Source organism: Cervus canadensis, chromosome 21 (assembly GCF_019320065.1).
Source record: "Cervus canadensis isolate Bull #8, Minnesota chromosome 21, ASM1932006v1, whole genome shotgun sequence".
NCBI lineage: Eukaryota > Metazoa > Chordata > Mammalia > Artiodactyla > Cervidae > Cervus > Cervus canadensis.
In genome coordinates this window covers 49865964-49892138 of record NC_057406.1, presented here as the reverse complement: position 1 = coordinate 49892138, position 26175 = coordinate 49865964, and the positions used below count along the sequence as shown (strand labels likewise).

Here is a 26175-nt window from a genome sequence, read left to right as displayed (position 1 = left end):
AGAAAACTTCCATAGTTAAATTATTTAGGAAACAACAAATTAAATAGCAAGGTTAATTTATGCAGAGTTCCTTATGGCAGGACTTCTCAGAGCTTTTGATGCAAAAGAATGCTCATGCATTCTGTATATCCAAAAAGGGTATACATGATTTCCAACTTTTTGCCCTTGGAAATATTTATTCAAAGAGCACTGAATAGGAACTTCTGCCTCTGGAAATAATTTATTTCAGGAAAATTTAACTGCACTAGCATTCTACAGAAAACATGAAGGCAAACACTGCTTTAGAAAATTCTCCCTTATTAACTTTGAAGGATATAGTAAGAAAAAAATACAAAAGACTTTCAAATACACAAGGTAGAACACATATTCACAATTTAAAAGTTGTTCTATCATAGTTATAAGAATTCTATATTAAGGTACATGGATCCACAGTTCAGAGTCTCTAAAAAATCTTGAAAATATAACATGTCCATACCAAAAAGATAGACATCTGTTTCTCTCGAGCAGCATGTTTCAAATCAGTGAAGGCTTCTCTTCCAAGTCCTCTATCAGGAATATTGAGAATATGAGCCAGAGCCAAGTCATTCTTCGAATTCACTAGCAGGTTTAAATATGAGTAGATAATTTTCTTTGCTAGTAACCGTACCTGTACAATAAAATATTTCCTTTATTGAAGACTTCTAAATTCACAAATAATCTTTTTAATATGCAGTAAAATATTTATGATCATTCAATGACAATTTCTCACTCAGCTCTTTGGGAAATGAGAATTGCCATATAAATCAAAAATTTGGTTTGGACAAAGAACATATCCTTGCTCATGAAACTAACTTGCCATCAATGAAAATCTGTAAATAACAACTATCATAATTGCTGGAAAATGTCTTCTAAGAAATGATATACAATATACAGCTGCATTTCTGATAAGACTTGATCTCATTCCCCTACATACATTTGCCACTAAATAATAACCAATAATGAAGTCCCCTGAAGCATAAGGCATGGGCCTATGGGCACTATTTGGTCCTATACCCATGTCTCTTTGCAGAGCAAGATAAATTGCTAAATTTTTTAAGTATTACAAGATACTGACTTTCATAATACCAAGAAACCAACTGAATATTAAAAGAAAGAGATTCAACCAAATGTTAACAAATAATAGCAAGTAGTTGTTGTTGACATTAATTGCCCTAAAACACGGAACTATAGACTGTTGAAGCACAAGATAAAAATGATATTTGGGAGAACTTAATATGTGTTTCAATTCTTTCATATATGACTAAACCTTCATAGTTAAATGATAAACCAGGGCATTCAATGGTCTTTTTCTTCAAATTAGCTAGCCATAGCTTTTCAAGGCCTTGCCACTTTTACTACTACAGAATTAATAATATGAATTCCCACAGGTAACAACTACAAAATATTAGGTAAATTTTTTAAAACCTAAGTATGTAAAGACACTGGATAGCATCCAAGAGCAGACACAAGCTGGAGAAGAATTTAATTTTAGAAGAACTGAAACAAAAAGGGTAAGAATTTCAAGTTTGTGGTTATTCAGTAATAGAGGAATTGTGATTTCCAGAAATAGTGACTGATCAAGTGAACTGCTTAAATAACAAGCATTAAATACTAAATTAAAACTTTTAAATACTACTAAAAGATACTGGAAAGTATCCAAAAATAGAAGCTGGAGAAACATTTAGTTTTAAAAGAACTGCAATAAGAAGGGTATGAATTAAGTTTGAGGTTTACTGGCCCAAGTCTCATGACTATGGCTGTGGAAAATAGACGTGACTAAAGGTGCCAGAGATTGGAATTCAGAGCTGGGAAAACAGCTAGAAATTTAAAGGAGGAAATTTTGGAAACAACTGAGATCATAAATACCCAAAATCCCTAGCTGACAGCAAAACTATGCAAGCATAGGGAAGATTTCAAAAGCTCCATCTAAAACACAGACAGCAATCAGAAAGAAATATATGCTAGAAAGACTGAGTTTAAAGAACTGGAGCTATGGGTCTGAAGATTTCTTAAACCAAGTGCACTCCACAACTGTGTATAGCTTAAGTGACAGACAGCTGAAGCTGGACAGGCTTGAAATATTAAATATACAAAGCCAAAACCTGTCAGAACAACTGGAAAATTCAGGAAAATCCCTTGGAAAAAGGAATCCATGGAAAGAATAAGCTCCATATCTTCCCCAAATACCTGGCTAACTGCCAGATTTGGCAGGCAGAGGGAAGGGTTGCAAAAGCCAAGCTAAAAAAAACAGTAAAAGGAAATCATAAGAAGAGATACCCAAAAAGCTACACGCCACCAAGGAGACAAAACATAAAGTTGAAATCCAGGCAAGTTACCTGCATACCAGAACAAAAACCAATGTTCTGCAGTAGAACACAAGAAAAAACTAGAGTTCCTATAAAATATTACCTGAAATGTCTTGGTTTCATCCAAAAATTACTAGACAGTCAAAGAAAAAGGAAAGTGTGACTCCTTTTCAGGATAAAAGCAGTCAATAGAAAATGTCACCAAGTGAAACTACGTGTTAGATTTAGCTGACAGAAGATCAAAAAAACTGCTACAAATACAAAGAACTAAAATAAAATGTGTTCAGTGAATTAAAGGAAAATATGTTATTGGTGACTTAGAGGAAATGACAACAGAAAAGTGCACACTATAATGGAAGAAAATTCTAGAGATAAAAAGTACAGTAACTGAAACACAATATTTGCTAGGTGTGCTCAACAGCAATTTGGAGAAAGTAAAAGAAACTATGCGAACATACAGATGTATCAATAGAAATTACCAAATCTGAAAAACAAAAGAGAAGGGGAAAAAAAGAAGAAAGAATCTACATATCTGTAATTGAAATTTCTGTAGAGGAGTGAAAGAGAGAGAAAACATTTGCAAATTATAGACAACAGCACCCCAGATTTGGTGGAAAACATCAATTTATTGATCTAAGAAGCTACTCAAGTAGGAAAACACAAAGAAACTCACTCCTGTAACTTACAATCGAACTCTGACATCCAAAGATGAAAAATCTTAAAAGCAGCCAGAGCAAATGACACATTACATACGCAAGATAAGGTTAACAGATCATCAAAAATTAAGTAAGCCAGAAGTAATGGAAACAACACATTAAATATGCTGAGACATGATCCTAAAAATTACTTTACAATTACAATAGTCAAGATGACATAGTATTGATTTCCTTCCCATGGCAGAAACTTTGGAACCCAAGTGATACTCAGTCTTAATTTTCCTATTTCCTTTGAGGCACTAAGGGGTGCTCCCCCTCTTATTTTTTAAGAGATACTTTAAATATAGTGGAAAATATGTTTTAATGGAAAGACTTCTCACAGGAGTATATATATTCTTGGAAAACACACAAACCTTATTGTAAATTGCTAATATGTTACAATTTAATTCCACCTTCTGTGAAAAAAAGGAAAAAATATTACATAATGAGTATCAGGAAGTTTTCAGTCCTATAAAGATGAACTTAACCTGTCTTCATATAAATACTAATATAAACATTCTGATATAAAAATATTACACTTTAGTCATTCCCCTAATGAGAATCATTTAGACTCCTCCAAGTTTTTATTATAAACATTGCTGCATGTGTATTCTGATGCTGATCTCCCAGGATACATGTTGAGTGTTTTTACTGTACTACTTTTTTTATTATTTTAATAAATACTGCCAAGTGTCGTTCACTTGTACCTACTTATACACTCACCAACAGTATAGGAGAGTTCCCATTTTCCTATACCCTGGCCAATGCTTAGCATTATAAAACTTTTAAATTTTTACCGATTTCCTCTGATAACCTGGAAGACTAGGCATCTTTTTAAAATTATGGTGGCCATCTTTTTTTTATATATATTAATTGACAGCTCTTTCTTTTGCATAACTTTCTTTTTTTATAAGTTAATATTTTTTTATCTTTTTATTATTTTTTTTACTTTTTTTTCCATTTATTTTTATTAGTTGGAGGCTTTACAGTAGTGTAGTGGTTTTTGCTTGCATAACTTTCTATTGTGTAATTTGTTTACTTTCTTATAATAATAAGAAATTTCTTATATAATAATACTGTTAATAAACAGTAGCTCTTTTTAAACCCCGGCAAAGATCTCTCAGTCTGTTGCTTAATTTTTACTACTGTTAACAGAACAGGTCAAGAAATTTTATGCTTTGTAATGATTAAATTCATTCATCTTTTCCCTAATCATTTTGTTTTCTCGGTCTTAAGAAGCCTTCTCAAACTTGAGATTATAAATATTTCTTCTTAATAAGTAAATAAAAACTGTTAAAAAAAAAAAAAATAGCACAGTATTTACAAAGAGACAGACACTCAGATAAGTGAAACAGAACAGTCCAGGAAGGCACCCAACTCAGAGAATGGGGGCAATTAGTCATCTACATATAAGACAAATACACCTCACACCTTTTATAAAAATTAACTCAAAGTAGATAGACCACAGACCTAAATGTACCAGAAGAAAACAGGAGAATATCTTCATGAATTTGAATTCAATTCAGTTCAGTTGCTTTGCAACCCCATGAATCGCAGCACGCCAGACCTCCCTGTCCATCACCAACTCCCGGAGTTTACTCAAACCCAGTCCATCGAGTCGGTGATCCCATCCGGCCGTCTCATCCTCTGTTGTCCCCTCCTCCTCCAGCCCCCAATCCCTCCCAGCATCAGGGTCTTTTCCAATGAGTCAACTCTTCGCATCAGGTGGCCAAAGTACTGGAGTTTCAGCTTCAGCATCAGTCCTTCCAATAAACACCCAGGACTGATCTCCCCCACTAAATTTGAATTGGGAAGAGTCAAACACATGACACCAAAGGTACAACCGTAAAAGGAAAATAAATTGATAAACTGGATTTCATCAAAATTAAATTACCTGTATGTATTCTCTTCTTATTCTCACCCTTTCAACTACTTTCACCCTGCTCTGGAATCCTGTTTTTATTTTCTTTTTTTAAATTCTTACATGTTTCTCTCAGAATCTTCACTTGAAATCCTCCCCTTGGCTATTACCTTAGGAAAATGGACTCAGAAAGGCTAACCTCAACATACATTCAAAACTTATGAAATTCATAAACTATGCAGTGACTGATAACTTAGCTAAAGGTTCAACAATTTATCATCTGTAAACTCTAAGAAAATATTTTCCTTATTAAAATTAAGATTTCTTCGTATTCTGTCTAATCTCATTAAAATTAATAAGCACAAAAGAGTTAAAAGGGAGAAGTAAAAACTTACAAATCAATAGGAAGTTTCTTAGACAATTATTAAGAAGCTTCAAGTTCATATACATCTTAAAAGCAATTTTAAAGATAACATGCTTTGGGATTACTTAAGCTTCTTGTTAAAAAAAAAAAAACAATTCTTGAAACATGGGAGGCAGTCAAGGTCAATTTTTAAAAATCTCAATGGACAAGAAAAGGTCACCTTAAATATGGACTCAAAATATAATTTAAGCAAACTTGATTAAAACAAACAGTTTGAATATTCAGTCAGTCAGTTCAGCTGCCCAGTCATGTCCGACTCTTTGCGACCCCATGAACCGCAGCACGCCAGGCCTTCCTGTCCATCACCAACTCCCAGAGTCCACCCAAACCCATGTCCATTGAGTCGGTGATGCCATCCAACCATCTCATCCTCTGTCGTCCCCTTCTCCTCCTGCCCTCAATCTTTCCCAGAATCAGGGTCTTTTCAAATGAGTCAGTTCTTCGCATCAGGTGGCCAAAGTATTGGAGTTTCAGCTTCAACATCAGTCCTTCCAATGAATATTCAGGACTGATTTCCTTTAGGATGGACTGGTTGGATTTCCTTGCAGTCCAAGGGACTCTCAAGAGTCTTCTGCAACACCACAGTTCAAAAGCATCAATTCTTCAGTGCTCAGCTTTCTTCACAGTCCTACTCTCACATCCATACATGACCACTGGAAAAACCATAGCCTTGACTAGACGGACCTTTGTGGACAAAGTAATGTCTCTGCTTTTTAATATGCTGTCTAGGTTGGTCATAACTTTCCTTCCAAGGAGTAAGTGTCTTTTAATTTCATGGCTGCAATCACCATCTGCAGTGATTTTGAAGCCCGGAAAACTAAAGTCAGCCATTGTTTCTCCAACTATTTGCCATGAAGTGATGGGACCAGATGCCATGATCTTAGTTTTCTGAATGTTGAGCCAACTTTTTCACTCTCTTCTTTCACTTTCATCAAGAGGCTCTTTAGTTCTTCTTCACTTTCTGCCATAAGGGTGGTGTCATCTGCGTATCTGAGGTTATTTATATTTCTCCCGGCAATCTTGATTCCAGCTTGTGCTTCTTCCAGCCCAGCGTTTCTCATTATGTACTCTGTCTATAAGTTAAATAAGCAGGGTGACAGTATACAGCCTTGACGTACTCCTTTTCTTATTTGGAACCAATCTGTTGTTCCATGTCCAGTTCTAAGTGCTGCTTCCTGACCTGCATATAGGTTTCTCAAGAGGCAGGTCAGGTGGTCTGATATTCCCATCTCTTGAAGACTTTTCCAGCTTATTATGATCCACACAGTCAAAGGCTTTGGCATAGTCAATAAAGCAGAAATAGATGTTTTTCTGGAACTCTCTTGCTTTTTCAGTGATCCAGAGGATGTTGGCAATTTGATCTCTGGTTCCTCTGCCTTTTCTAAAACCAGCTTGAATATCTGGAAGTTCACGGTTCAGGTTTTGCTGAAGCCTAGCTTGGACAATTTTAAGCATCACTTTACTAGTGTGTGAGATGAGTGCAATTGTGCGGTAGTTTGAGCATTCTCTAGGATTGCCTTTCTTTGGGATTGGAATGAAAACTGACCTCTTCCAGTCCTGTGGCCACTGCTGATGTTTCCAAATTTGCTGGCATAGTGAGTGGAGCACTTTCACAGCATCATCTTTCAGGATTTGAAATAGCTCAATTGGAATTCCATCACATCCACTAGCTTTGTTCGTAGTGATGCTTCCTAAGGCCCATTTGACTTCACATTCCAGGATGTCTGGCTCTAGGTTTGTGATCACACCATCGTGATTATCTGGGTCATGAAGATCTTTTTTGTACAATTCTGTGTATTTTTGCCACCTCTTTTTAATATCTTCTGCTTCTGTTAGGTCCCTACCATTTCTGTCCTTTATTGAGCCCATCTTTGCATGAAATGTTCCCTTGGTATCTCTAATTTTCTTGAAGAGCTCTCTAAGTCTTTTCCATTCTATTGTTTTCCTCTATTTCTTTGCACTGATCGCTGAGGAAGGCTTTCTTATCTCTCCTTGCAATTCTTTGGAACTCTGCATTCAAATGGGTATATCTTTCCTTTTCTCCTTTGCTTTTCGCTTCCCCTCTTTTCACAGCTATTTGTAAGGCCTCCTTAGACAGCCATTTTGCTTTTTTGCATTTCTTTTTCTTGGGGATGGTCTTCATTCCTGTCTCCTGTACAATGTCACAAACCTAAGTCCATAGTTCATCAGGCACTCTATCAGATCTAGTCCCTTAAATCTATTTCTCACTTCCACTGTATAGTCATAAGGGATTTGATTTAGGTCATACCTGAATGGTCTAGTGGTTTTCTCCACTTTCTTCAATTTAAGTCTGAATTTGGCAATAAGAAGTTCATGATCTGAGCCACAGTCAGCTCCCGGTCTTGTTTTTGCTGACTGTATCAAGCTTCTCCATCTTTGGCTGCAAAGAATATAATCAATCTGATTTCAGTGTCGACCATCTGGTGATGCCCATGTGTAGAGTCTTCTCTTGTGTTGTTGGAAGAGGGTGTTTGCTATGACCAGTGTGTTCTCTTGGCAGAACTCTATTAGCCTTTGCCCTTCTTCATTCCATACTCCAAGGCCAAATTTCCCTGTTACTCCAGGTGTTTCTTGACTTCCTACTTTTGCATTCCAGTCCCCTATAATGTAAGGACATCTTTTTTGGGTGTTAGTTCTAGAAGGTCTTGTAGGTCTTCACAGAACTGTTCAACTTCAGCTTCTTCAGTGTTACCGGTCAGGGCATAGACTTGGATTACCGTGATACTGAATGGTTTGCCTTGGAAACGAACAGAGATCATTCTGTTGTTTTTGAGATTGCATTCAAGTATTGCATTTCGGACTCTTTTGTTGACTATGAATGCTACTCCATTTCTTCTAAGGGATTCCTCTCCACAGTAGTAGATATAATGGTCACCTGAATTAAATTCACCCATTCCAGTCCATCTTAGTTCGCTGATTCCTAGAATGTCGATGTTCACTCTTGTCTTCTCATGTTTGACCACTTTCAATTTACCTTGATTCATGGACCTAACATTCCAGGTTCCTATGCAATATTGCTCTTTACAGCACCGAACCTTGCTTCTATCACCCGCCCCATCCACAACTGGGTGTTGTTTTTGCGTTGGCTCCATCCCTTGATTCTGTCTGGAGTTATTTCTCCACTGATCTCCAATAGCAATATTGGGCACCTACTGACCTGGGGAGTTCATCTTTCAGTGTCCTTTTTGCCTTTTCATACTGTTCATGAGGTTCTCAAGGCAAGAATACTGAAGTGGTTTGCCATTCCCTTCTCCAGTGGACCACATTCTGTCAGACCTCTCTACCATGACCCATCCGTCTTGGGTGGCCCCACATGGCATGGCATAGTTTCATTGAGTTAGACAAGGCTGTGATCCATGTGATCAGATTGGGACCCTATGAAATTATTTTTCTTAAATATTAAAGATACTAAATGTTACCTATGCGGAGAGGATCTCTGATTTTCCAGTGTAAAGCAGCAATTCACATATTCTCCTTCTTATCACGTTATAACTCTGCATATCAGTCAATTATTATTCTCTACATAAGTATCAATACTTGCTAATATTTTGTTTTCTTAAGTCTTTCTACTACTTTATGGGTTCCATGAGAGCAAATGATGTATCCTCAGGGCCTAAAAGAATGACTGGCATTATAGCAGGTACTTATTCCATTTTTATTAATAGGTTCTCAATCTGCTTTTATTCAATGGTAAATGAAGGAAAAACTAATACATGTAGCTGCCCCTTTTAGATTATTTTAAAATTGAAACTATTATTAAAAACTGTGTGCTAAGTCACTTCAGTTATGTCTGACTCTTTGCAACCCAATGCACCATAGCTCACCAGGCTTCTCTGTCCATGGAATTTTCCAGGCAAGAATACTGGAGTGGTTTGCCACGCACTCCTCCAAGGGATCTTCCGGACCCAGGGATCAAATCCATGTCTCTTATGTCTCCTGCGTTGGCAGGTGGGTTCTTTACCACTAGCATCACCTGGGAAGCCCTTATCTGGGATCAAATTAGTGCTTACATATTTTTTATTACATTGGCTTACAAAGAAACATACTAAGGTACAACTAAATTAAAATCATCTTTAAGATCTACTCTAAAATTTTATTTTAATAAAAGGTACAACATAGTTTTTGGCTTTATTTCAAAAGTCCTTTTATCTCTATTTTCACAGTAAATCATAATCCATCATGTGAATCTATAATACAAAAGTTTCCATTTTAACCTCACAGTGCAACAGTGTCTAAAACATACAGAAAGGGTGACACAAATTCCCAAAAATGAAAGCAGAGAAGAGACATTGTAATCAGAAACTTTTTTACTCTTTTCTAATTTCATGCAGTCTCTGTTTCACTGTGTTTCTGCTGTCCAAAAACAATGAGAGTTTACCAATATGTATATGTCTGATCCTCACTGTGTATAAAACCAGGGCTTAAACTCCCACATCTCCAGCCATAGAGATTTTCTTTAGGGTTAGCAAATTCTGTCCTTTTGTGATGTTAGGAAAACATCAGGCAAAAACATCTTGGAGTCCTCACAGTTAGAGTGTTTCTTTTAACTCATGGCTACAATTGGAAATCTATCCCTATCATTATGGTCAGATAACATGGCAGTTATGGTTTCCCTGCTCTTGTATTTGCAAGTGGGTTTTAAAGTGGCTCTCTGGAAAAGCATTCCACATAAATATAGTTATGATATCCAGAAGCAAGGGCTTAAATTGAAAAAATCCACAAGATTGAAACTTTAACCAAGATACCAAAAATAAAGATACTGTTCCATTTATTTGTTTAATAAACTGATTCTATCCATACCACAAAATACTTGCAATGTTTGTTTAGAAGTTGAACGATTTTATTTAAACTTTCTGAAAACTTCAAGTTTCTTTTCTTATCCCTTAACTATTATTGAAAAGCATATATACTCAATCTTAATTTGAAGAAAGTCAGTTTCTCTAAGTTGAGATTAAAATTTATACAAGTATTTTTTTATTTCTTTGTCAATACATAAATTCTTACATTTAAGGAACAAAAAAATTGGACTAGAACTAATATACTCATAGAATTTTTTATTTAACTGATTATTTTCTTTTGTGGCCTTTATTCTATTTTTCCCTTCATTACTTCAGAATTTCTAAGGCAATAGTTTAATACTTCAGGGAAAAATAAAATGAAGTAAAATAAAATAAGGAAACAAAAACATTGTTTCTCCAATTCATTCCATTCATCTACTTGAGGAACTGATGTGGCATTAGTAGGCACACTTGGTAATCAAAATATATCTTTGCAAGACTACAGTCCAAAAACTTACTTTGGAATTTTAATAGAAATATATTACCTTCCAAAAAACTCTGCAAAAGAAAAACTAGAATTCTGCAAGTAACAGAAAATTGGTTGAGAGGATGGCTGTTACTTCAATAGTCCTCATAAAATCTAATCCATCAGCTAACTGGTGGATAAAAATCTCTCAGAAAATATAATCCTAGAAGGCAAAAGATAAAAAGTAGAGGATTAACACTAAGAAACTACCATTGTTTTTTTTGTTTTTAATCAGAGGCTAATTACTTTACAATATTGTAGTGGTTTTTGCCATACATTCACATGAAATCAGCCATGGGTGTACATGTGTTCCCATCCTGAACCCCTCTCCCACCTCACTCCCCATCCTATCCCTCGGGTCATCCCAGTGCACCGGCCCTGAGTGCCCTGTCTCATGCATCTAACCTGGACTGGCGATCTATTTCACATATGGTAATATACATGTTTCAATGCTATTGTCTCAAATCATCCCACCTTCGCCTTCTCCCACAGAGCCCAAAAGTCTGTTCTTTACATCTGTGTCTTTTGCTGTCTCGCATATAGGGTCATCGTTACCATCTTTCTAAATTTCATATATATGTGTTAATATGCTCTATTGGTGTTTTTCTTTCTAACTTACTTCACTCTGTATAATAGGCTCCAGTTTCACCCACCTCATTAGAACTGATTCAAATGTATTCTTTTTAATAGTTGAGTAATATTTCATTGTGTATATGTACAATGGCTTTCTTATCCATTCGTCTGCCAATGGACATCTAGGTTGCTTCCATGTCCTAGCTCTTGTTAACAGTGCTGCGATGAACACTGGAGTACACGTGTCTCTTTCAATTCTGGTTCCCTCGGTGTGTATGCCCAGCAGTGGGATTGCTGGGTCGTATGGCAGTTCTATTTCCAGTTTTTTAAGAAATCTCCACACTGTTCTCCACAGTGGCTGTACTAGTTTGCATTCCCACCAACAGTGTAAGAGGGTTCCCTTTTTTTAACATAAAAAACTAAAGACTTACAATGAAGGCCTTCAGTTTCTATGTACCAAGTACATAAAAAGTTCGTTCCAGTTTTCATGTAGGCTGTTAATAAAATCCTTTTTCATGGTTATCCCTTTAAGATAATTTTTTATTGTAAAATAAGTCTAGTGATGATAACTTTACATAATTCACTCCCAGTATTTGATGCTACAAATATCAGGGTCTTTGAGTTATGCTGGATCCTTATATGCAACTGGCATAAACCCCATTATTTGAGCTCTCTTAATCACTTTTATAATTTCTTTCTGTTACTTCTAACAAAGACCTATTATATCCCTTCCATAAATTCATCTAGTAAATAGAGAAAAACTGGGATAAAAGCTGTACAATCTACCCATTTTCCACATAAGACACAATTTTTTAAGAGGCTCCTTATAAGGATTTTCCATTGGAACAGGCAGGACCTCACTGCTGGTCATTTAGGTCATTTTACATGTATAAATTAGTTCACTCCTCTTAAATAAAAGGCACAATAACAACTATTGCTTTCTGGCTGTAGCCTTTAAGATATATCTGTAAGTGATCTACCGTCTTGAGGTATGAAAGTACTCCTTAAGTATCATAAGAAAAGATGAGGCAATTTGGTAAGCATCTTGTCAAGGTAGGAGGAAAAAACAAGCAAGCAAGAGAACAGTTACAATCACTAAAAGAAACTATTCCTAAGCAGGACACAGTCAAAGGTGGGCTTGGATATTTTCTTGTACCAGAAAAGAAGGAAGTGCTTAAAAGTCTAAGAGGACCCAAATTGAAGTGGACCCCTACATTTTTAGCCCCAAAGATTACTAATTGATTTTAAAATTCTGAGTAAATAAAAATTCGTTAAGTACACAATAATATAAACACACATAAAAAGAGAAAGAAAATAAAACATATCTAATTTGCTTCCTATAAGTAACTATTACACTAACTACTAAACTGGTAATTAAAGGGAAAGAATTAAATAGTGATCCTGCCATTTTTAGGGAACTGTACTTCATCCCAGTTAATGAGATAAAGCTCTTCTTCACTGAGAAATGACAGCAAATTAGTGCAAAGACATGACAGACTTGGAAACTAACCATTCTGCAAATTCTAAAAAAATAACTGATTCAGACCAGGATTATCAATGTATGTTCAAAACCATTTGGTGAAAGGTTATAGGGAGACAGGATATTTACAGTGTCAGACTATCACTAGATCTTTTTTGACAGCAAAAGAAAAACTACATCTTTATATTGGAAAGACCTCACAAACTCAGGACAACTTGAGTTTGTGTCTCTTGTGTATCGGTCGCTTAGTTGTGTCAGACTCTTTGAGACCCCGTGGACTGAAGTCCACCAGGCTCCTCTGTCCATGGGATTCTCCAGGCAAGAATACTGGAGTGGGTTGCCACGCCCTTCTCCAGGGGATCATCCCAAACCAGGGATCAAACCCGGGTCTCCTGCATTGGCAGGTGAATTATTTACCTTTTGAACAAAAAGGCAAATCTTCTGGTATGATACAAATTGAAATACTCAGCATATGGTTATTAGGAAATGTTAAACCTCAATCTAAGCAAGCAGTTAGGTGTTTCCAGTTTATTGGACATAGAGGAAGAAGTTAAATAATACCAGTAGGAACTCAACAGAAAAATAACAAAAAAAAAAAAAAGAAGGAAATGCTAAGAAATCTAAAGAGACATAAAACTCATTATGGGGACAAGTGGAGAAATTTGAATTGGAAGTTTAGTAAATAGATGATATTAGGGACTATTTCAGTTTTCTTGTACATGATAATGGTATTGTAGTTCTGCCCTCATTTTCAGGAAATAATATGCTGAAATATTTTAGGGCTTAAGTGTCATGATGTCAGCAATTTAACTTTCATATGGGACAGAAAACATATTAGATGCAGATATACACCACATTGTTCCTACTGTTTAGTCACCAGGTTGTGTTCAACTCTTTTGCAACCACATGAACTGTAGACTACCAGGCTCCTATATCCACGGGATTTCTCAGGCAAGAATACTGGAGTGGGTTGCCATTTCCTCCTCCAGGGGATACTCCCCACCCAGGGATCAAACTCACATCTCCTGCTTGGCAGGCGGATTTGTTACCACTGAGCCACCTGGGAAGACCATAAAGTACATTATTCAGCTTAAAAAGTAGTCATACAGGTATTTACCTGAGGGTTAGTCACTCAGTCATGTCTGACTCTTAGCGACCACATGGACTGTCCATGGGATTCTCCAGGCAAGAATACTGGAGTGGGTTGCTATTCCCTTCTTCAGAGTAACTTCCCAAACCAGGGATCAAACCCAGGTCTCCCACATTACAGTAAAATTCTTTACTATCTGAGCTACCAGGGAATCCCATAGTGATAAAATATATTTTTAAAACCGCAATCTGGAAAATATCCTGGTAGTCCAGTTTTTAAGACTCCGTACTTTCACTGCCGAGGGCCAGGATTCAATCCCTGGTCTGAGAACTAAGATTCCACAAGCTTCAAGGAGCAGTTTTTTAAAAAAAAAAAGGTGAGGGATTACTACTGTAATTAGGAATCTAGCATACTGTTCAACTGAAGGCAAATTACATTAGACAAAGCCTGTATTATTTTTCTATGGTTTGTTTGCACAACAAATCCTGTTATCAGAACTCAGGATACATCAGTTATTCTGCTGCAAAGAGTAGAGGACACATTTTTCAATTGTACATATCCCTCCTAAGAATCAACCATTTAAAATGCTAACTGGGAAGTATACCAAATACAAAAATCAAAGAACTCTGGCAATCTGCATCTTTAACTACTTTTCTGATACTTAGAGAGATACCTATTTTGCACACTGCCTGTTACCATAGTATAAAACAATAAACTGATTATTACTAATATCATGCTCTTGCCAGTCTCTAATGTACTACTCTTTGCAAATGTATTTTTACGCAATAAATTAAAAACTTGTAAAAAGTAACAAAAAGAAATAACTGTAATATACAATCAAATTCATAGTGATTTGAAGAGGACCATATCCAGCTTTAATTTACTCAGTTTATCCATACCTTTTCATTTTCCTGGTTGTGTTTACTCATTGGTGATGCTGGTTTAGAAAGATCAGTCTCATCAGCTACTGCATACTCTCTGCCAGACAGAAAATCCAATAGGCAACTCTGTAAGAATTACACAATATTACTACAATCAGCTGAGAATTCCACTGCTGCTCCATAGAGTAGTACATGTGTGCTAAGTCGCTTCAGTCGTGTCTGACTCTGTGCGACCCCATGGACTGTAGCCTGCCAGGCTCCTCTGTCCATGGGATTCTCCTGGCAAGAATACTGGAATGGGTTGCCATGCCCTCCTCCAGGGATCTTCCTGACCCAGGGATTGAATCTGCATCTCCTGCATTGGCGGGCAGGTTCTTTATCACTAGCATCACCTGGGAAGCCCCCATAAGGAGTAGAGATCATTTCAACTTCCATTATTCATAGAACTGTCATCATTTAATATACCTAAACAGTCAGCTGAGTCCCAAAGAGTTTTTTTCACTAGTTCTTTGAGGTTCAGCTGACTATAGAGAAATAAACATGCTGCCAGTCACCTGCTTAGGCTGAGAAAGTCTTTTTGTGGTCTCTCAAGCCTCACCAACAGTAAGACCATCTGTTGGGCTACTTAATGGCTTCCTGAGAGTCAGAAAACCCTGGCACACTCACAGTAAGCATTTATTGACCTTCCCGAGATCTCTAAGGACTGCTAAACTCTTCTCAGCACTTTCCTCATAGCTCAGTTGGTGAAGAATCTGCCTGCAGTACAGGAATCTGCCTGCAGTGAAGGAGTATGTCTGCAATGCAAGAGATTGGGCTTCAGTTCCTGGGTTGGGAAGATCCCCTGGAAAAGGAAATGGCAACCCACTCCAGCATTCTTACCTGGGAAATCCCATGGACGGAGAAGCCTGGTAGGCTACAGTCCATGGGGTCACAAAGAGTTGGACACAACTGAGCAACTTCACGTTATGCTTCTAGATGCCCATGGGGCCCTGCATCCATATCCCTCAGGAGAGGAATTATAAAAGTAGGAAATAAAAGGGAGAGGGGCATCATTCAAATTATGTTCCCAGAACTTCCCTGCATTATCTTTATCTTAACTTCTTATAGTTCTTCCTTATTTAGACTACAATAAATCATTAACAAAGAATGCTTATCAGGATCATGAAATTTCAGGATCTTTAAATTCAGAAATCTTTAGAACTTTCTGAATATGTATCTTTAAAGATACTTTAAATTAAGATATTCAGCATATTTTTAAAAAATCAATCTAAAGGTATTTTCCTGCTCACTTTTTCCTCACTGCAGGTTTCCTTTGAGTAACATAAGTTATCAAGTTGTTGGTCTTCTAAGATTTAAATGCAGAAAATTTTCTACTTCATATATTACTATCTCAGCAGCTCCCACTTCTTTCCTGATGTTCTGCAGAGGAGACATACTGATATTGGGAGGCAGAACATCTTCAAATATGGAACCTTATATAACTCACACTGTTAGTTAATTCACTTAAATGAAGGAACTTGTTAGAGAACTTAGAGGCAAAGGATAAAATGAAAACAAAGACCTCAGGCAGATAATACTCTAACTGGCTTTTCAGAAATTCTTATTATTCCTACAATCTAAAACTTGTGTTTCATTAGTCTCTCTAAGTGAACTTTGTGAAAAATAGTTAAAAATCGTCTCTAAAAGCAAGCAAATAAAATATAACTAGAGGGGAATTTTAAAAAAAAGCTGTCTTCACTCACAAGTATCCTTATTATGGCAGGGGTGTGTATGCCAGGGTATGCATATACATGCATGTATTTTGAGAAAGTTACAAAAGGGCGAGGATTTTCATGATGGCCCAATGAGGCAAAGGTCAACAAACCACCTGCCAGTATCCATTCTCCCCTTCTTCCTTAGTATCTGAGCTTTCTTTTTGTTTCTGGCATGTTACTACACCGAATAACAACTATATTCTCCATCCTGGCTAGCACCTTGGTGTGGCCATGTGACTAGGCTTTGGCTAGTGAGATGGAATCCAAAGAGCTACACCACTTAAAAGGAAAAGAGACTGTCCTCCCTTACTACTTCCTGCTGCAAGAAATGCTGATGCAACATCTGGAGCTCCAACAACTACCTTGAACCACAAATGATCTTGAGGGTAGAAGTGAAGAACTAAGATGGGAGAGAGGGCAGAGTGACAGAAAACACCTAGGTATCTGATAACCATGAACCAATCATACAAGTCCTAGATGCTTACTTACCTTTAGACATTTTTTACAAAAGAATAAAGCAAACTTCCATTATCCTAAACAACTGTTATTGTTGAGGTTTCTATTCTAAGAAGCCAAAACACTACTGCCAAGTTAGTGAAAAGAAAAATTTGTAAAATAGTTTTTTTTTTAATTTATTTTTTTTCCATTTATTTTTATTAGTTGGAAGCTAATTACTTTACAGTATTGTAGTGGTTTTTGCCATACGTAAAATAGTTTATTATCTTAGAAATTCCAGTAAACATTTCCTTCTAATTATGGCTACAATTATTTTCTTTTATTACCACTGTTTAATTACTTCTTTAGTGGCACCTGGTAAGTGTTAAGATAAAGAAATATATTTTCAATATGTTAAAACATACTGATATATTCAAATATATTCTAGAATAGTTTATCAACCAAGCTATGAAGGATGATACTCCATTAACTTTAAAATTCATACTCTATTAAAAAATAAGGCAATGAATATGTCTGCAAAAAAGGAATAGAATATTACCTCATGCATAGTGTATCATACTTAACATTCTCATTAAATCATACTCCACCTTAGTAAAAAAAATATTAATCCATAGTCATAGCAATTATTTATACTATATACGCCAAATGCACCCTAAACCAAGAAAGTAAAATACAATAGCAATCCTTGACATAATTCAAAAAGAAATCACACATTTGGTATTGATTTATTAACAATGTTTTGATCTAATAAGTAGCTGTTCTTATAATTTAACAAAATATTAATAACACAAGTTCAACAAAATTTACCACCAAAATATTTCCCTCAAGTAATGACTAGCTTTCAGGTAGCAAAATTTTCTGTTCTTAATATGATCCAAAAAGCAAAAGCATTATCAAGTTACTGTAAATACTAATACCATCACTTAAAATAAAAATAAATCTAGCCAAATTTTAATTCAATTGAGACAGAATTATTTAAAAAATACTTACAGGAGATATATTTGCATAATTTTCACAATTAGAAGTCAAATCACTACATTTTTTATAAATATCAATCAGATCTAACATGTTACTATTCTTTAAGAAATCATCATAAATCTTCCGGATGTCATCATAATGGTCAACCACTTTTATATTTTCAACTGGTAAGTTTAATTTCTCATGTAGAAAGTATTTCCAGGTCAATATGATATCACTGAGAGAGACTGTAAATTCTCCACTATGCTGGAAGAGAATAAAAGTAAAAAATTACCAAAAATAAAATGATTAAGTTGGATGCTAGTTACTCATTAACTTACAATTAAGATCAGTTCAGTTCAGTTCAGTCGCTCAGTCGTATCCAACTCTTTAGGACCCATGGACTGCAGCATGCCAGGCCTCCCTGTCCATCACCAATTCCTGGAGTTTACTCAAACTCATGTCCATTGAGTCGGTGACGTCATCCAACCATCTTACCCTCCCTCTGTGGTCCCCTTCTCCTCTCGCCTTCAATCATTCCCAGCATCAGGGTCTTTTCAAATGAGTCAGCTCTTCACATCAGGTGGCCAAAGTATTGAGTTTCAGCTTCAGCATCAGTCCTTCCAATGAACACCCAGGACTGATCTCCTTTAGGATGGACTGGTTGGATCTCCTTGCAGTCCAAGGGACTCTCAAGAGTCTTCTCCAACACCACAGTTCAAAAGCATCAATTCTTCAATGCTTAGCTTTCTTATAGTCCAACTCTCACATCCACACATGACCACTGGAAAAACCAAAGCCTTAACTAGATGGACCTTTGTTGGCAAAGTAATGTCTCTGCTTTTTAATATGCTGTCTAGGTTGGTCATAACTTTCCTTCCAAGGAGTAAGTGTCTTTTAATTTCATGGCTGCAGTCAACATCTGCAGTGATTTTGGAGCCCAAAAAATAAAGTCTGCCACCATTTCCACTGTCTCCCCATCTATTTGCCATGAAGTGATGGGACCAGATGCCATAATCTTTGTTTTCTGAATGTTACAAATTGAATTTTGTCATAGAAAACTCTACATTGAATTCCACTGGGTTTTAAAAGAACATCCAAGTTAAACTAAAGAATAATATTAAAACCTGATATAAAAGAAAAAGATTTTGTTGATTTTTAAAAATACTATCAACCATAAAAAGTTTGCACATGACAAAGTTAACAAATAGGAAAGAAAGTGAAAGTGTTAGTCACTTAATTGTGTCCAGTCCTTTGAAACTCCATGGTCTGTAGACTGTCAGGTTCCTCCGTTCATGGGATTTCCCAGGCAGGAATACTGGAGTGGGTTGCCATTCCCTTCTCCAAGTGATCTTCCCCACCCAGGGATCGAACCCAGGTCTCCTGCACTGCAGGAAGATTCTTTAACATCAAAGCCACAAAGGAAACCCTTAACAAATATAGTCATCTTATTTCCTGAACCTTACTAAATTTCTTCTACCAAATGTGGGGGAGGATGGGTGAGTAGTGAGCTGTACTTAAGTGCTATTGATTGAGGAAATAGATTCCTTTTAGTTCTTTTTGCTAAGGTATTTTTAGTCTCTTATTTAAAACTTTAATGCCATACTATATTCATACATACTACATTATCCCAAATGTTAGTCTTAAAGCATGATCATAAAACTTCAATTTTTAAAAATTAGGTTTTATTACTATTTCCAGGGAAGCTAAAATATCTGCTAAAATTTAGGGTCAGTGAAGAATTTTGAAACTTCCCTGCTTATCATCACACTTAACTACCACAAACAAATGCTAAAAAGCAACAGTTCAGGTTTCTTTCTATAAGTTGTCATATGTTACTAAATAGGCAAAATTGTTCTTTTTTTCCTCTTCTTCAGTATCTTCATAATAAATTATCTCAGTGGACATGTTGAAGATTTTTTTTTAATTGACTGCATTCTGTTCCACTTAAGTATCCCAGATATTAACAGTGATGCCCTCCAAAACATGCTAGGCCTAATTTAGTTAAAAAAAATATATATATATAACTACTGCTTTCCAATGCAGGATGAGTAACAAATATTTTTAAGTATCTCTACATGGTTTTGAGAAATATATTTTGCTGCCCTCTTACACAGTTAAATTTAATACGTATGTTAGCATTTTTTGCTAACACCAATATCTTTCCATTAATAGCATTTAAAAATGGGTGGGTATTTAAATAGCACTATTTATTGGAACTAAATTGTAACATCATCTTTAGCCAATGAAGATTAATAGAAAGAAATAAAAGGAAGCCAAATAATATGTTACTTTCTACATATCTGATTCTTTCAAATCTCTGTATCTTTTGTAAAAATTAGCCATATTTTCTAACTAATATCCAAATTTAAGACAAGGTGCCCAAACTGCCTTAAAATAATTAACTCTTTATTTATCCATATGGGAGCAACTAAGAAAATTATCTTTATTGTCTTTAAAGTAAGGATCTGTTATATAAAAATTATTAAAATTAATTATATTTCATGAAGTTAGTTCAATGCACAACCAAAAAAAAAAAAAATCAGTAACTCTCAAACACTGGACCCATAACCCAGATATAAGACAGATTTGTAATTTCTCAGCATTGCATCAAAATTGTATACTTTACTTACCAATCCCACAAATGTTACTTACACACCATAAAATTTCCAAATGCTATTTAGTTAAACTAATTAATTTAATTAATTAATTAATTAATTAGCTAAATTAATCCAATTATTTAGAGTTACAAAACTAAACTGTTATATCTCAAAAATTCCTAAAAACTATTTTGGAATAACAACCTTCATGTTAAAAATAAATAAAGATTTTGCCTAACATAAATGTACAGATTTCATCCTAATGACTGTGCAGTCCTCAGTTGTGTCTGACTCCTTGCAACCCCATGGACTGTAGCCCGCCAGGCTCCTCTGTCCATGGAATTTCCAGGCAAGAATGCTGGAGTGGGTTGCCATTTCCTTCTCCAGGGGATCTTCCCAACCCAGGGACTGAACCCATGTCTCTTGTGTCTCCTGCATTGGCAGGCGGATTCTCTACCACTGTGCCACCTGGGAAGTCCTATCCTAATGACTATAACAAAAGTAAAACTATACGAGTTCTTGATCTTGTGAGAAAAGGTTTCGACTATATTAACAGTGTTTATACTGGGATTGTAAAAACATTTTAAATCCAAATAAAAATGCACTCCAAATATCAGTTTTCACGATCAGGTGCCCATCATGACAGCATATTCTATTATTCAAACCAGTAACAACTAACTGAGAGAGTTTGCGGTCAAATCAGAAAATGTTTTGCTAAGAAAACATGCCAGCTGGCGAATATCTGAAGGAAGTTCAAAACGTTCAATGCTTTAGTTCTCTGATGGACATAAGAAGGACTGTATTTCACAAGAATAAAACGAGAAAAATCTAGTTACACTTATCAGAGTACCTGTACTTTTTACATTTTACCGAAGTCACTTGTATAATTATTCAAAATTTTAAATAAACTTTACATTTTTAACTAACTGGAATTCTTGTTATTGAAAGAGAAAAGATAGCAAGCTTACCTAAGAGCATTAATTGGATGTACGACCTTGAGTAAGATACTGAAATCCCTGAGTCAGCGTCCTTGGTTATAAAGTAAGATTGTACAGACTAAATAACACCTGATAAACTGTAAGCAATCAAAACTGTCAGTTTCCTTTCTCTTTTTTTATTCAATGTAAAATAACTGTTTATTGCCGGACGGGTGGTAGATAAATAGAATGCAATTTTTAAAACTGTTTCTTCTTATTTGTTATGTCACTATTGGATCATTTTCAAATCTGACGGTCAACCACAGGTGCTATGACAGCTTTCCATGAAGTTATAAAATTAATATCTTTGTTTCATTCAAAAGAATATTTGTACGGTTCTTAAGGCTAGTTAAGTTGAAAAATAGCCTTAATAGGGCAATGGCCACACAAATTAAAACTATAGAACCAATTCCAAAGAAAGGAAAGGCTAAAATTTTATTTGCAATGTAGTAATGAAGTTATGGAGAAGGAAAGGCAATCCACTCCAGTATTCTTGTCTGGAGAATCCCATGGACAAAGAAGCCTGGCAGGCTACCGTCCATGGGGTCGCAAAGAGTTGGACACGACTGAGCAACTAAATAGCAACAATGAAGTTATACATATCTGCCATATAATGAAGTTGAAAATTCTCAATGAATCTATTATAGGTTAAATCTTTAGTGGTATAAAACTGATAGAGATGTGTCACATTATTTAAGCTAAAATATCTCCCCTGATCAGAAAATATGCCAAAACCCTGAAACCCAAAGGTTATTTTCTTTCTCCCCACCAAAGCAGTTAAGAACACAAACACACCAATAAACAGACTAACAACCAGGTATTCAAAGGTTTTACCGTAGTCAAATTCAGTTGTAAAGACTATACTTTAGGGACTTCTATTCTTAAACTTCAGAGAATTAAAAACCTAAAGCTCAAAGCACAGGATGGAAAATACAGATGAAGGATATGTACAACCAAGTCCACCTTACTATCTGCTACATCTGAACACACCTGCAGGCAGGTGGATGCTGCACACTGCCAAGTGACAAAGTCTAAGCACAGATGGAACGCTTGAGCTGACTCTGCACACGAAGAGGTAAAGCAAAACTGACCCACAATCCACCATCTCCACTGCAAACGTGCATATATACACACGGATTGCAAAAAGTTCAGTTGCATTTCATCTTTCCTCTTCTTTCCCACCCAGAGCCTGAATTTTCAGTAAATTAAGAGAATTAACAAATAGAAAATTAACAAAGAGAAAGAGATCTTGAGTGAACTCTACACAGGCAAATCCCAAAGAAAAAATGACTTGGATTGAATATTTTAGTATGTCAAAATTTTTACAATGAGAATTAAATTTCCTTCAGGGTATATTTCACTTAGCTTGTGGATATATTTTTAATTATTCATAAACCAAGAAAAGAGGTAATCTAGATACAATCTGTTTGATTCCAGAACACCCCTCCTCAATCACTATACAATAACGATTCTTAATAATTTCATTTTCTCTCTCTTATTTTCGAGTGCGTGGTCACCAAGGTGTAACCTTCAGCTAGCCCACTGCATTACAATATTACAATATCCTTGTAATCTATTATTTACCTTAGCACCACTTCTCCAGATTACTAAAGAAGGACGTATTCTTTTTTAAATACTCATGCAGTAAATTTCGCAAGATTTGGAAATGAATTGCCAAGGGGAACAAAGGAAAGAGGCCCTATGATGTTCCTTGGGTGTCCAGTTTCAGTGACTGAGAAACAACGGAAGGTTAGGTTGGTAAGTTCAAGGAGCAAACAATGTAATCTACCTTTAAAAACTGATGTGGACAGTAATGGAACAGCAAGGTTTCAGCAAGTACTTGACCATACCAGAGTAAGACTCAGTAGAGAGGTTGACAGAGTACATCATGAGAAACGCTGGGCTGGATGAAGCACAAGCTGGAATCAAGATTGCTGGGAGAAATATCAATAACCTTGGATATACAGAGAGATGGCACCACCCTTATGGCAGAAAGCGAAGAACTAAAGAGCCTCCTGATCAAAGTGAAAGAGGAGAGTGAAAAAGTTGGCTTAAAGCCCAACAGTCAGAAAACTAAGATCATGGCATCCGGTCCCATCACTTCATGGCAAATAGAAGGGGAAACAGTGGCTGACTTTATATTTTTGGACTCCAAAATCACTGCAGATGGTGACTGCAGCCATGAAATTAAAAGACACTTGCTCCTTGGAAGAAAAGTTATGACCAACCTAGATAACATATTAAAAAGCAGACATCACTTTGCCAGCAAAACTCCATCCAGTCAAGGCTATGGTTTTTCCAGTAGTCGTGTACAGATGTGAGAGTTGGACTATAAAGAAAGCTGAGCACTGAAGAATTGATGCTTTTTAACTATGGTGTTGGAGAAGACTCTTGAGAGTCCCTTGAACTGCAAGGAGATCCAACCAGTCTATCCTAAAGGAAATCAGTCCTGAATATTCATTGGAAGGACTGATGTTGAAGCTGAAACTCCAATATTTTGGCCACCTGATGCGAAGAATTGACTCATTTCAAAAGACCCTGATGCTGGGAAAGATTGAAGGTGGGAGGAGAAGGGGACAACAGAGGATTAGATGGCTGGAAGGCATCACCAACTCAATGGACATGAGTTTGAGTAAACTCCAGGAGTTAGTGATGGACAGGGAGGCCTGGCGTGCTGCAGTCCATGGGGTCCCAAAGAGTCGGACACGACTGAGCGACTGAACTGCACTGGACATAAGGGAAGTATATCCAGTGAACATGGGTAAATGGAACACACTGAAAGATATCGACAAAGTGTACAAGAGAGCATCTAAAATACACGTAGAACTCTTTTCAAAGAGTAAGAAAGAGGCAAAAATAAGTCAACAGTAAAATAAGCAAGGAAGCCTGGCACGGGGTACCAAAGAGACAGACACGATTTAGCAATTGAACAAGATAAGCATAGGATACGAATAGACAGTTTAAGAAAAAGATATCTCAAAAGGTATCCTTTAAAAGGTGTACTTAAGCACCATTTAAAATTCCTAATTTTTAGGTGTTAAATTATTCTTCCTTTTTCAAAATGATGGTTCTAGTCACTATTTTTTCTCAATGGCTTTATGTGCTAACATGAGAAATATTCAAATCTGTCAATGTCTAATTTGAGAGGGAAATTTTACTAGTATATGAAATTCAAAAGTCTGGGAACTACTCACATATAGAATTAAAATAATTCATCAGAATGTCATCTCACTATCTAGCCCATTGAAAACATTTTACCCTTCAAAAATTTTCTTCTCTAGTCGAGATAATGTTAAGTCTCCTGACCATTTTCAAACCATCATGATTTTAATCCCCCTGGATGCTTCCTCTGAACTGATTATCTCCTTCCTTCACCACTTCTTTAAATTCTTCCTATCCAAAGACTTCCCTCCTTTTAAGTATATTATGTAAAGTCCAAGAAGACTTTCCTTAGCACTTCAGCCTACATTCATCCTTCTCTCATCTGAACATCTCTCAAGGTAGAGATGTTAGGTAGAGCTTACTCCAAACACTCTTTTGGCCCAAGCCAACTGTGCAAAAACCACTTCAGATTAAAAAGATTAAAAGTTTGCTTAAAAAAATAAGACAATTTCCAGGGTCTCAGTGAAGGTTCAGGAAAATCAGTGTCTAAGATTAGGGCACAGGAGCCAGTACCTTTTAAAAGCCCTCCCGAGTGATTCTGCTTCACAGCCTGGCTTAGGAATAATTAATCTATACCACAGAGTCTGAAATGAGTCATAAAATACTTGGATTACATTTAAATAAACATTATTTATGTGTGCCTTCTAGAACTTTTTACAGAAGTCTTACAAAAATAATTTTTAACCATAATAATCATAATAGTTGTATGTTTACCTTAAAATTATAAATTAAACATCAAATGTGCATGTCACACATTAAATTATACATATAAGAGCTTCAGTTTTGACAAATTAACAAAACATTTCAAATCCAATTGCAATATTTTGACACAGACGTGCAGAGGCACTTGTGAATATAGTATAATGACATTATCATAGAAGGACACATATTGCCCAGAAATTAATGCAATTAAGCTTATTCAAATGGGCAGCAACCAAAATTCACTTTTTAAAAAAAGTTAACCTAAATACAGTCTACTAACCTGTTTGTTGTTCTCTGCCATGGAAAGCTGCAATGCCAAGAGCATGGAGTCTGCACCACACACAGTAGTTCTCTCAGAGTTACAAAGAGTGTGCCAGTTCCTTCTGAACTCTTTAATCATATCCAAGATAGACTTCTGATTAAGCCCAGCCATCCTCTTAATGTAGGACAGAATGCAATGCTAAAAAGCCATATTTTAATTAGAAAATAATATTTAACATGTGTAAGGAAGGAGAATAAGAGAAAAATAGTGAACAAGAGGTCATTTCATATTTACTACGACTGCTTTTAATTAAATTTAGAAAAACAGAGTAATACAACTTCTACCCAATCATATTTTTCTCTCCTTTAGTTTTCTTAAACCAAATCTTGTAAAATAATGAAATCCAACAATCAATCTGAAAATACAAAACAGATAAAGGCAAATTCTGCAAACATGATTATAGACACAAACATAGTGAGCTGTATTTTTAAAAATATTTATTTTGAGATAGATGGTAATATCTATGGCAGAAGACTAAACAAAGAAAGTCAATTTCCTCCCATCCCTGTATTATCGCAAAAGGGGTGGTCTATTTTCGACCGCTTTGAATCTGGGTTAGCCTTGTAACTTGATTTGATCAATAGAATGTGGC

At 35.9% G+C, this 26175-nt stretch overlaps 1 protein-coding gene across 2 annotated transcripts in view; it reads right to left on the bottom strand.

Moving 5' to 3' along the window:
* Positions 1 to 26175, bottom strand: part of LOC122423405 (PARP1 binding protein) — a 61102-nt gene that overhangs the window by 31749 nt on the left and 3178 nt on the right. For both annotated transcript variants that reach the window (XM_043440419.1, XM_043440421.1), the window contains exons 2-5: positions 25542 to 25721; positions 17854 to 18087; positions 14672 to 14779; positions 476 to 646 (exon numbers count right to left, since the gene is read on the bottom strand). In XM_043440419.1, the coding sequence (XP_043296354.1) occupies positions 476 to 646; positions 14672 to 14779; positions 17854 to 18087; positions 25542 to 25694 (666 nt within the window). In that variant the 5' untranslated portion in view covers positions 25695 to 25721. The remainder of the gene's footprint in view (positions 1 to 475; positions 647 to 14671; positions 14780 to 17853; positions 18088 to 25541; positions 25722 to 26175) is intronic.